Raw genomic sequence first — 12,542 nt, forward strand, 5'->3', positions numbered from 1 at the left:
CTTCAAGGTTTTTACCAGTAGAAACGGTCAACTCTTCAAGTGGGAAGTTTACCCCGGTTCTTCACGTTGGAGCTGCCTGGGGAAATCTTTCCTGGTGGGGGCTTCCGGTCCCACGCATTATTCCTTTAATTGGCTGGGGGTAGAACCTAGGCACTGGATTTTTTTATAGAGTTCCCCAGATGATTCTAATATGCAGCTTGGGAACCACTGTCCTCTTATTTTTTCCACTTCTTCTCAAGTATTTCTGCCTCCTATGTAATTACTGGTGAACAGATACTCCCCCTGAGAACAGCCTAGATGCTATTCAGTGGGGTTTGGGCACAAGCGCCTAAACCCCACATCCCTTTGGGAAGCAGAAAAGCCTCGTGGCTAGGGAAGTCAGCGCTGGAGTTTGAATTCAAGGTCCGCCTTTAACAAAGTGTGTGACCTTGGGCAAGTCACTTCTCTGAGCTTCGGTGTCCTGTACCTCGGGGCTGTGAAATGGGGATACTTTGGAGTCTCCCTCAGAGGGTCATTCGAAGATAAAAGAGACAGTCCATGGAAGACACAGGGACACAGAGTAAGTGCTGGATAAATGTGAGCCGTCATGACGAAGGCAGGCAGTGCCGTGCTGACCTCTTATCTCAGAAACCGTGGTTCACCAACTTGCTCTCCTCAGCCTCTCCTCTCCGCTGCGAGCTTCAAGTGCTCCTTGCTATCAGACTAAGGGATGCTTCCAAGAGACAACACAAGGCACTCAAAATAAGCATTGGTCTAAAGGGAAATATCTTAATGGTTTTCCACCCAAATCCCAGGATGGCTCCTGCTCACAGAGAAGGCAAGGAAGCCTTCGATGTGCTACCGTCCAGGCGCCTCGTCCCCATGGCGGTCTTCCTCCACAAAGCGCCGTCTTCTTGGTAAACGCTGTTCCAGTCACCGGCCATCGCACACAAAACCCATCACTCCTTGCCAGCGTGTCCAAATACGGTGCCCCTTTAATGATGCTCCTCGGGTTCCGCCCTTTCCTTTCCATCCTGATCTTGCCTTGCCCTTGAGCATTTCCCCAAACCCTCATTTTGTCCACCACCTTCCTCACCCCCCACCCCACTCCACGCACACCTCTTCTTCCCACTGTGCTCTCTTCGTTTTTTTCTTATTAATAGCTCTGATTATAAAATCCATTCAGAGACAAGACCCTTTGGAGAGGGTACAATTAGTCCCAACTTTTGCCAAACGTCTGTTTCGTGTGGCCGCCGTTTTTGAACCATTGTTTACACTGGCATGTCAGTTCTGGGGGGGAGAACGTTCCTCCACTCTTACAGACAATCCTACTCGGAGAGTTCAAACGGGCTGCACGTATCGAACTCGCCAGAAAATGAACTTGAAGGAGAAGCCGAGGAGTGAGGCCATGCCGGAAGATGGCGACAGGAGAGGAGAACCGGTGTCAGAAGGCTGGGTGGGACGAAGGACGGGGGCCTGTTGGGGAAGGAGGGGGGCGAACGGCGGTGGCCCAACAATTCAGACCGAGATTCAAAACGCCACCGAGGTGACTGCATAAAGGTGCGACGCGTACCGGTAGCGGCTGCGTTGGCCGCGTGCTTGTCTGTCACACTGCCTTGTGCTCTCCGAGCGTGGAAGGTTCCAGTCGGAGGGTCTGAGTGCCGGCAACAGGCCCGGCACCCCAGATGTGCAGCGGTACCTATGGCAGAGACGGCAGAAAGGGGAGCAGCCTGGTGTTCAGATCCGATTGCTAGGAGACCACAGAGCCCCCTCCACTGCTAAGCAGGCCGGGGAAAATGTGTCCCTGTGCCCAGGGAAAATGTGTCCCAACAGCAACAGACACATCGTGTGCCCAGCTCTTCAGGGAAAGGCTAAGTAGCAGGAGGGCGGAAACGGGGCCCAGGGGAGCAAGGAGGCCGGCCGTTTCTGTTCTCGGACAGGGCCTGTCCGTTCCTTCGTTAGAATCCCCAGCTTAGGGGCACGCAACTTGACTGTGTTTCAAAACAGCCTCACGGGGGTTTAGGAACCTGGTCTCACCCGTTTGCAAAAGCTTCCCACCGCTTCGCTGCGACTGCACGGCCCATCACGTCAAATTCACGACCCACCTGCAGCCGGACGGTCCAGCAGACCTGCCTGAAGTTGGAGTTCAGCCCCTCCACGAAAACCAGAAAGGTGAGTTTCCGAAACCAACTTCAGGCCGGGTTGTCACGGCGGGTCCCCGTCCACCGCCGTACAGAAGGGATCTGCGCTGCGAGGGCACGACTTGAGATGACCATCCATGGGAAAGGTCTGAAGTGACAGGAGAGGGGAAGCTGGTTTCTCTCGGACTGGGTTCCGTCTCTTTGCGGGTCTGAATCAGCCACTGCTCTGCTCCCTCCAAGTCCCGCCTCGCTGGGACAGTCACAGCTATCATCAGGACAACGGGAGTCCAGGAGGCTTTCGGGGACTCAGAGCCTTACTGGCGGGGACCACACGGCCCTTGCTGGGCGGAGGGCGCACGCGTGCACATCGCTGCCAGAACATTCTAAAAACAAGCAGAAACGCCCTCTCGCCTACTTTACAAAACAGAAACTCAAGTTCTCCTATGGGGCCTAGGCTTGCCTTTCCGCAGTTCCCACTAAGGTATTCTGGTACCGCCCCTTGTCGCTGTCACGGCCCCATGTGTCTTGTCCGCCGGATGGTCCTTTCCATTCCCACCGTGCCCCTCTCATCCCCTGACCACTCGCCTAAGTCGGGCGGCCCTTCAAATACCCACTTTAAACACCTCGCCTCCACGACTTTCCCATACCGTGAAATGAAATGACCGCAATTCTCCTTTGCCAACTGTTTCAGGTACTTCCTCTGTGGTTTAACGTGCTCTGTACTTTCTAGAATACCTACTGGACGCGGGCCTACATCTCTCTCACCCCTAACGCCCAAGGTAAGTTGCGCATAGCAGATGGCCCATAAAAGTACCAAACTGGGGACACCTGGGTGGCTCAGTCGGTTAAGCGTCCGACTTCGGCTCAGGTCATGATCTCACAGTTCATGAGTTCGAGCCCCATGTGGGGCTCTGTGCTGACTGCTCAGAGCCTGGAGCCTGCTTCGGATTCTTTGTCTCCCTCTCTCTCTCTGCTCCTCCCCCACTCATGCTCTATCTCTCTCTTCTTCAGAAATAAATAAAAACATTAAAAAAAAAAATACAGAACTGAGCAGCAGGACACATCGGCATTTAATTGCTACCTTTGAATAAATCGATGTTTTAATATTATCCTATCTAACATTATACCAAAATTCTAGAATTGTCTCCACTTTCCTACAAAATTTTACATACAGTCTTTTGGAAGATACTATTTCTCTTGAGATGTACTAGTGCCCAAGTTGGAAAGATCATATAAGAGCTCATTAAAAATTAATGCCTCCCTGGGGAACCTGGGTGGCTCAGTTGGTTAAGTGTCCAACTTCAGCTCCGGTCAGGATCTAACAGTTCATCGGTCTGAGCCCTGCGTCCGGCTCTGTGCTGACAGCTCGGAGCCCGGAACCTGCTTCGGATTCTGTGTCTCCCTCTCTCTCTGCCCCTCCCCTGCTCATTCTCTGTCTCTGTCTCTCAAAAATAAACATTTAAAAACTTAAAAAAAAAAAAAAAGCAATGCCTCCCTAAAAATAAGAAAATATGTTTCTTTTCGTCCTCCGTTTTTCCAAAGTATTTCACAACCCAAGAGTGAAATGTTATAAAACACATCATCACTCTCTGAAATTCAGCTGCCTCTGGGGTGAAAGGCACCAGCTGAACAAAAATCCAGAGACACTAACAAGTTTTTACAGGAACATAAGTCTGTGCAGCCCGACTGAGAGAACACGGAAGACTGAGACAGCAGAATGGAAGGGATTTGAAGGTATTTTCAGTAGGTAAAGGGTCGGGCTCCAAATACTAGTCAATGTCCCAGCCGATTAGAGAGTCAGTTTTCAGGAATGGAAGATCATGAAATAAAATTACTTTAAAAGTCCAAAAGAACCATCCTATTATCTCATAAAATTCGGTGTGGTTTTTTTTTTTTTTTTTTCATCTTCAAGGGGTTATTTGCTCGATTTATTTCAAAACGTACAGCCTCAGAGTTTTACGTTCTCCTAGCTGTGGAACATAGTGCCAACTTCCGCAACGGTTCTTTGCTTCACGTTGGTAACACACAGAGGGCTTAAGGGCTATTTCTACGCTGGTGTGAAAGAGAGAAATGAGAACACCCCCGTGCCCCCAACACACACACACACACACACACACACACACACACACACAGGTTCAGCAGGAGCTCCCTGGCTCTGACCCAGCCTTCCCATCAATTCCCAGCTTTCAGGGAAAATTCCAAACCGAAAATGTTAAAATGAATTAAGTTAATAATTTACATTTCACACTATTTTAACACTGTTTTTTAAGTGACCGAAAATCACTCAAAAAGGAAAAGGGAAGGTTTTTTTAAAAAATTATAATCCTCAGAGCTGGGCAGTTACCTACATCTGATGAAAAGAGAACAGAACGCTCCCATGAACATGAATCCGAAATCCATTTTAGGCTACTGAGATGGTTTCCTTTCAACTCGAACTCACAATCCTCTGTGTGTGAGTTGAAGAAAGGTAACGACATTTAAGTTGCACCGGAAGTGAAACACAAACACTTGTTGCCAGTAAGTCTGCATGATCAAATTATTCACCGGGCAGAGAAATGGAAATTCACGCAAGTCTCCCTGGGTTTGCCAAGTTTTCCTGATCCTTTGTGGAGCTGTCTTGCACCCTCATCCAGATGGCAAAGGTATAATCATTTTGCATACAATATAACTTCTCTTTCAAGAAAGGTACACTATGCCACTTGAGCCAATTTTATTCTAGTTTTCTTTATGTAAGTGTGAAAAAAGAACAGATGTTTTTCCAAAATTATTTAAGCTTGGAAGACATTCTATCGTGTTCTTCAATAGAATCCCTCAGAAATCACCAAAACCATCATGGTGATACCGTTAACAGCTGATTTCTTCAAAGCACAAGTTATTAAATAAATATCAGAACGCACAGCACTGCCCAATAGATACAACGTTTGTTGTAACAGAATGGGGTGACTTATTTGCCACCACACTAATTTCATTTTCTACCAGGGACTTGCAAAAAAAAAAAAAAAAAATCTGGCTGTTCTACATGTGAAACACTGAGAGGCTTCTACAACTTGCCACATTCTACAGCTCATTCCCCACTGCCTGGATTCCTCCAGATCTTCTCTGATCGAATGTTTCACTGGAGTTATCAGCTGGCTTGATCATGCTCCATTATAAAACCCACTGAAATGGTCTTTTTACAAAAGTGGAGTTTTCTCCGTGTTACTCCAAAGTCCTGCAGATACTAAAATGAGAGCCTAGGCAATGCTTAAAAATGCAGAGAGCTGTCTTTGAGTTATTTTTTCATTATGCAAAACTTGGCCCAGGAGAGATGGCCATGTACCTCGTTAGCTAAAACAGGCGAGCATGTCGGGACTGCAAATCAATTTACTGGAAGAAGTTGAAGTAGATGTGAATCGCTCAGGTTTCCGAGGCAGATCTAAGTCTACTGATCAGGGCCACTTGGTGAGGTCAGAATCTCAGCAGCGTTCACCCTCATCGTTTCTTCCCCACACTCTCCGAGAATGCAAACTCCCTCTGAAGCTAAACCTGCGAGAGGAACAGCAAAACCTCTATGGGAACCAACAGATGATGGTACAACTCTTAAGTTTTCAGAAGTATCATCACTACATGCCCGATGGCTCCCCTAAACCCGATAAATACAAAGGGAGACAATCCCGCGTTTACCCCTTCTCCTTATATTAATTCCTTGTGTTTGTGAAACGAAGGGTTCCAAGAAAGCTTGCATTATTATGTAACACGTGTCAAACAGCCAGTGTGATGTAGTTAGAAATACAGTAGCAAAATCTTTCATTTTACCGATTATGGCATTATCTATCCACTAAAAACACCATCCGTTTGGGTATTCTCCCTCGCTGCGTGTTAATCTCAAGGTCCTGCCACCATGCTCTCCCTAAGGTGTATAACAAGTTGTGTTCAATTTTCCTACCCAAGTTATGAAGCCCACTGACATCAGAACACAGTTCTCCCAACGCAAGAGCCCTACCAGAGCGGTTGCATCAGAAGCCAGGAGTAAGGCAAACAGCGTGTCAATAAAGGTAAGTGTAGTTCTCACACTGGACCCTGGACACACGCAGCCCTCCCAGCGGACCGAGGCACCTCATAGGCAACATCATGCAAATTCCTTAAGGAAAACAAGCAACGATCTCCCTCGCGTGTTATGAAAAAAAAAAAAAATTTTTTTTTTTAAATCAACAGACTAGGCTTCCATTTGCGGGCTGTCAATGCCATCCAATTCGGGAGATGAAACCCAAACAAACAAAAATCTTCCCTTTTATATGCGCATTTGCTTATTTTTGAGACTTTGGCGATGACAGCACATCAGGTTGGAGGGGTAGAGAAATCCGGGAGAGCCGCCGGAGCAGAGAAAGTAAGGGTGACAACAGACGCATTTCATTTCGAGTCCGATGAGCCTGCATTTAGGATTTTCCGGCCGGGCAGGTTCAGGTTCGCCGGGGTGTTTGGGAGACGGGGCTTTTCATTCGTCTTCTCACGCTCGCTCGCTCGCTCACACTCACGCGCACACACACACACACACACACACCTGGGGCGCGTTCCAACTATGCACCCCGGGTGGCATACACGAACGTGCGTGTCTATCTTGCAAAAATAGCCCGACATCTGACAAAGACAGCAAGGCGGCGGGGGCGCAGCGAGCGCGGCTCGGAGGAGCGTGCAGGGCGCGCGCGGAGCGCCCGCCACAACGGCTGCAACGCCTCGGAGCCCGAGCACAGACATGGCACGCGCGGGGCGGGGGCCCACACCCAAGACCGAGACCCGCGGCTCCCCTGCTTACTGTGGGCTCTTGGGGTAGAAGGGCAGGGTCACGTGGCTGAGGTCCTGCAGGTCGAAGGCGGTGGGCTCGGCGGAGATCGCCTGGCGCTTGGTGCGCGGCTCGCCCTGCAGCGTGCCGGCGCTCTGCTTCTGCGCCTGCTGGGTGGCCGGCCGGATCACCGAGCGGTACTTGTCCAGCTCGTTCTGCAGCTTCTGGATCAGTTCGTCCTTCTGGTCCAACTCCAGCTCCAGCTCGTCGATGAGCGCATCCCGCTGCCTCAGCTCCTCGATCTTCTCCTGGAGCGCGTACTGCAAATCCCGCAGGGTGCCCATGCTCCGCCGGGCCGCCGGGCCGCCTTCCTGCCGCTGCCGCGCGCCCGGGGGCTCGCTCCCCGCTCCGGTCAACTTTCCCCAAAGTCGCCGCCGCCTCCCGAGTGCAGACGCTTCCTACTCGAGCCCAGAGCCAGGCAGCCCTGGCTTCTGAGCATGCCCAGTCCGCCGCTCCGCCGCCGACTTTCCGTGCGGATCCCCACTTGTCGGGGCGCCGGGGAGGCTGAGCGCGGGGGCCGCGAGGCGGCGGGTCCGCGCCGGGACTGAGCCGGGAGCCGCGGCGGGCGCAGGGCCGGAGGCGGGGCGCAGCGGGCGGGCGGGCGCGCCACTTCGGGGTGGGGGGACGCGGGGGAGGACACCCGCCCCCCCGCCCCCGCCACCGGGCGCCCCGGCCTCGGGGCCGCGGGGCTGCGCTCCCGGCCGCGTCCCCGGGCAGGGCGGGCTCGGCCGCCGGAGCGCCCCGGGGTCCGGAGGTTCCTGGCCGCCGGCCTCCCCGCCGGAGGCTCGCGAGCTGCGTGGCCGCGCGGTGGCCTCACTCACGCCACCCTGCCCGCGGGGAGCGCCTCGCACAGGTGGCTGGCGCTGGACCACAAACTTGCCTCCCGGAGGAGAGGAGCGGCGGCGGGAGGGCGCCCCGGCGGCGCGCAGGTGCCTTTGGGGAAGGGGCGAGGGGGGCGGGGCTTCTGGTGCGTGGCGCCCGGCGGGGGCGGCTCGCTCGGGCCCCTGCCGATTGCCCCCACCCCCGCCGCCCGCCCCCTCCGGACTCACACTCGTGAACTCTCCCCGTCAGGTCTGGGCCCTGGAAGGCCGCTCGGCTCTCCCCGCCCCACCCCAGCCCGAGCTAGTGTCTGCGGAAGACTTTACGGAGGGCCTGGCTTCTGCCATTTGCTATTTCGGGGTGGGGGCCCGGGGAAGGGGGCGGCGGGAAGCATCGTCGCCGAGCTGCAAAAAGTCCATCGGGAAATGGAACTAAGATCTTCAAAAAGATTCCATCTCTGGCGACCAAGCTGTTAGAACTGTATCCTTACACTTGAATGGCAAGACGCAAACTGTGGGGAGGGATCATGACAAGAGGGGGGGCCCAGATGGGCTGCAGAACCCAGAGCCACATCGCCCCCCCTCTCCCCGTCCACTCAGCTCTGCCCACTCAGTAGTTCCTGAAATGACAATTAAGTGAGCTCTCTCTGTGGGAGGGGAACGCACCCATCACCTGAACACATGTTCAGAATCTACCAATATTTACTCACCGCTTACCTAAATTCCTAATATTTATCTAAATCTTCATGGACTCACCCAACTTCAGAGCATCTTTTATAGCAGTCCTGACTACTATTCTTGGGCGCTCAGTGTCACAAACCCATGCTCTATTGGGCCATTCCCTCGCAGTCAAACAAAGCTGATAGAAAATACATTAAAATCGAATTGCAGTCCAGAACTATTCACTGCAATCTAAACGTAGCCAAGAGTGAATATATCGGTCTCAAAAAATTTTTCGCTCTTACTTTCGAATACACAACTTTTTCTATCTCAGCAAAGAGAAAAAGAAAAAAAACTAGCCAATGGCACATGAACAAACTTTTTGATTCAACGTGTATTTGTTTGTTATCAGAGATATACATGACAAAGGACATATCTCCTAAACATGCTTCACTAAGATCATGATCTAATGCTCTCAGCATTAGGTAATAGAAGACACTTAAATGTTCTGCTTTCCAAAACAGGGAAATGCATTTACTTCGGAATGTGACACACAAGGTGGATAGTTCCCGAAACATTTTCATTCCTAGTGAACAGAACATAAGTAATTTACAAATACTGACAGCAGTGAAATAGTTCTAAATGTTGTTTTAATTAAAACTAAATCGAGTAGAGGTACTGTGACTTTGTATAGGACGCTATTCTAAAAGAGAGCATATGTGACAATTTCCTTGTCCCAGGCAAAAGGCCAAATTCTTATTTTTATTTAACCGATGCAAATTCTTTAATCCCATGAGAAAATGTTTAGCACTAACTGCCTTTTTCCTATAGATCTACATTGGGGCCCTGAGGCCAAGTGTTTATATATAAAAATATATCCGAAGCAATGGTACAGGGGGGATCGTTAGACAACCAACCACTAAGCAGGGTTATGTTTTAAGGTTCATTTGAGGCTTAAGTGGTGTAACTTAAATGTCTTTGGGCAGCACAAAGTAGAGAAGATTCTTCTTCATTTTTAAGAAAGCCTGTCAACATCCACAAAGGAAGTTAAAAAAAATAGCCCTTCAACCAAAAAAAAAAAAACAAAAAAAAACAGGTATTTTGGATACAAGTGAAATTTTTTCCACTGAGTCATGTAAATAATTTTCACTATTTAAGCTTTCAAATCTACATGCAAGTACAGGATATATCCATCCTACATTTCATTGTTGTGATACAAAATGTACATCCCATGAGGAATCCCATCCTGAGAATCAGGAGCCTGCTATAATCCATGCAAAGAAAGGAAACAGCCAAAACACATGATTATTACAGTCGACCTACACTTTGAAAAAGTATTCAAGGTATAAGAATATATTTGGCTCTATTAGCCTATATTACCAAAATAATTGAACTTCCCCCTGACTTTATAATTGTACATGCAACATCCAGAATTCTTGACTTTTCCATTCTTGAAGTCAAAATAAATATTTTAAGTACATTTTTCAATGATGCTTTTGACTGGTTGTTTAGATCTGAAGGGATCTGGCTTTGCATCTCAACCTTTTGAGTGATCTCAGTCTCTCTCTCTCTCTCTCTCTCTCTCTCTCTCCCCCCCCCCCTTTAAACATATTTGCTACTGTATTGGTAAATGCTGGATATAAATTCTATGAGAAAAATCAAGGTCCTGCACTTACATTTCAACAGACAAATTGACAACCTGTCTCATGGTAAACTAAACCATAGAATCAGAGATCAGGCACAAGTCTACTTTCTGCTTCCCAGGCAGTGACTACACAAGTCTGAGATGGAGTAGAGTGGAGTGGAGTGGAGTGGAGTGGGGTCTCCTGAGCTCTCCCACTGCCTGTCTCATGGGAGGAAGCCTCCGTGGTAGATGCTAAAACTGAGATCCGTGAAATTTTGAAGGAAGTGAGTTCATACTCTCAAATTCCGTAGTCAACTCACAACTGGATTGTAGCTAGTCTCTCTCTGTCACAGCCCTCAGAAAAGCGAACTACCAGTAACCAGCCCAACCTGTGGCATATCCATGCTCCTCAATTTTGCACCCACCCCTCATGATTGAGAATAAATTTTATCATGCCTTCCTTAATGGAATCTCAGAACCATTTAATGAGGCATTCAGTGACGCAGCTTCATCATAATATTGGCTATGAAAAGAAGAAAGCCTGTAGAATTTATCACCCCTCACTAAAGCCATAATTAGCCTCAAAAGGACTGGGATAACTTTGTCATCTGGGTGTCCATTCCACTGATGCTACATTTCCCGGAAGAGTCCTAAGTATGACATTTTCTTCTGTCATTTCATGTATGTATCTTGAGTAGCGAAAACTCACAAAAACAACAAAACACACCTGAGCTTTTTAAGTGATGGAAACCACCCCTTACGGAAAACCGCTACAAGGAACAAGTACCCCTAAGAATCTAGATCTGAGAGTTGCCATTACTGGTAGATATACCGGCATGCTCTAAATTGCGAATCTTAATCAAGGTCACAATTACAATAACTAACTTCCTTGAACTCTTAATGCACGACAGGCACTGTTTATGTAACCCCACCAGGTGGCCTTTATTATTATTTCCACTTATATTTGGGGGAAAAAAATGGCAGCACGGAATCATCTGCCTAATGAACAGCAAACCCTAGATTCGAATCCACACCATGTGATACGGAGCTCATTCCCTGACTCCCTGACCTTCACTGTCTTCTGCAGGGCTTCCAGATGTTGCCAATGTCCTGATTCTCGATCCACAGAGATGAGAGTGTCTTTACTATTATTAACTAGCCTGACTTTGGGGTTGGGTAGGTGGAAAGAGGAAAATGTGGGGAAATCCTGAAAGAGCAGGAGAAAGAATTCTTGAAAGTTCTTTTTCCCAAAATTGTCTTCACTCCAGCACCATTTCATCCTGGCTTAAGGTGGCCAACTTGCACCCACTGGGCTAGGATTGTCCTTATTTTAATACTGAAACTGCTTGTGACTGTCCCGGTTTTAGAGCTGAAGTCCTGGACACCCCCCGGTCCTGGGCAAACCAGGACAGTTGGTCACTCTATTAAATTCGGGATTGCTGAGCCACCCGATTTTATAAATATTTTCAAATTTTGCCTTCAAATTTACAGATAGAAAAGTAAACCCTAGGGCGATCTGTAGGCACATTGTAAACCCACTCACCCATTTGTTTGTATGAATATATTTTAAGAACACAATCATCCTATTTCAATGCATAATAATATACCACAGGAACTGCCTTTGGACTACACAAGAGAGAAGTCAGACGATAGAATTTTAATTGCAGTTTGATGAATTAGACAAAGATTCTAGGCTCTCTTTTCAGCTTACTGTTTTTATAATAATCTGGACTGCAGACATTCTGGCTTTCTATGGATAAATCACAATAATTAAAATACCTGCTATTTGATTAACTCCTACAGAATTAGGTTATTCTTATGAGTATATTTGGTGGATAGACTCAGCCATCAGGAATCCATATTCAAATGGAGATAAGTAAACATTCTAATGGTCTGGCTTTTTGAAGTTTTACTTCCGTGCATGATATATCCCACATGGAAAAGAAAAAAACACAGAAACCATTAATGATGAAAAACTTACTGCAGAGATTTGGAAAGTAATAGTGCATTGTACCATAATTGCTAATGTGCTTAGAGTTTAATACCGAATTAGTGTCATGCCTAATATCAGTTGAAATGAATTCTTATACTCCACGGCTTAAAATGATGGTATGTTATTATGGAGCCTGAAGCAGTATTCATGAGAACACATGCCCTGTCTGCGAAAAGAACGCTTCTCTGTACTCTTCAAGAAGCTGCCCGTTTCCAAACAACATTTCCAAATCACGGAAGAAATAAAATGTGTTTAAGAAGGAAGGAATTTGGTTTTCCAGATTTTTTCCATGAATGGAGAATTTTTAAATGGAACGTGGACTTTAAAATGCTTTGTTCACAAACTATTATTCTGCTACATTTTAAGCCCAGTGAATGTACGTAACAGTGGGTATGCAACATGATAATTTCTCTCCTGCCTGCCTAATAGATTTCATTTCTCAGTCCTATTTCAATGATTCTTCTGGCCTATAAATGCACATCATTTTGTGGGGCGCCTGGGTGGCTCA

The 12,542-nt window shown here is 48.1% G+C and overlaps 1 protein-coding gene across 2 annotated transcripts in view; it reads right to left on the bottom strand.

The window, feature by feature from the left end:
- Positions 1-12,542, bottom strand: part of PRKG1 (protein kinase cGMP-dependent 1) — a 1,249,639-nt gene that overhangs the window by 1,148,217 nt on the left and 88,880 nt on the right. Inside the window, exon 1 of one of the 2 annotated variants that reach the window (XM_042907722.1) lies at positions 6,913-7,473. The exons of the other annotated variant lie outside the window; for it this stretch is intronic. Within the exon in view, the coding sequence (XP_042763656.1) occupies positions 6,913-7,223 (311 nt within the window). The 5' untranslated portion in view covers positions 7,224-7,473. Of the gene's footprint in view, positions 1-6,912; positions 7,474-12,542 lie in introns of those variants that run through there. 2 annotated transcript variants of the gene reach the window in all.

Source organism: Panthera leo, chromosome D2 (genome assembly GCF_018350215.1).
Source record: "Panthera leo isolate Ple1 chromosome D2, P.leo_Ple1_pat1.1, whole genome shotgun sequence".
NCBI classification, from domain to species: Eukaryota; Metazoa; Chordata; class Mammalia; order Carnivora; family Felidae; genus Panthera; species Panthera leo.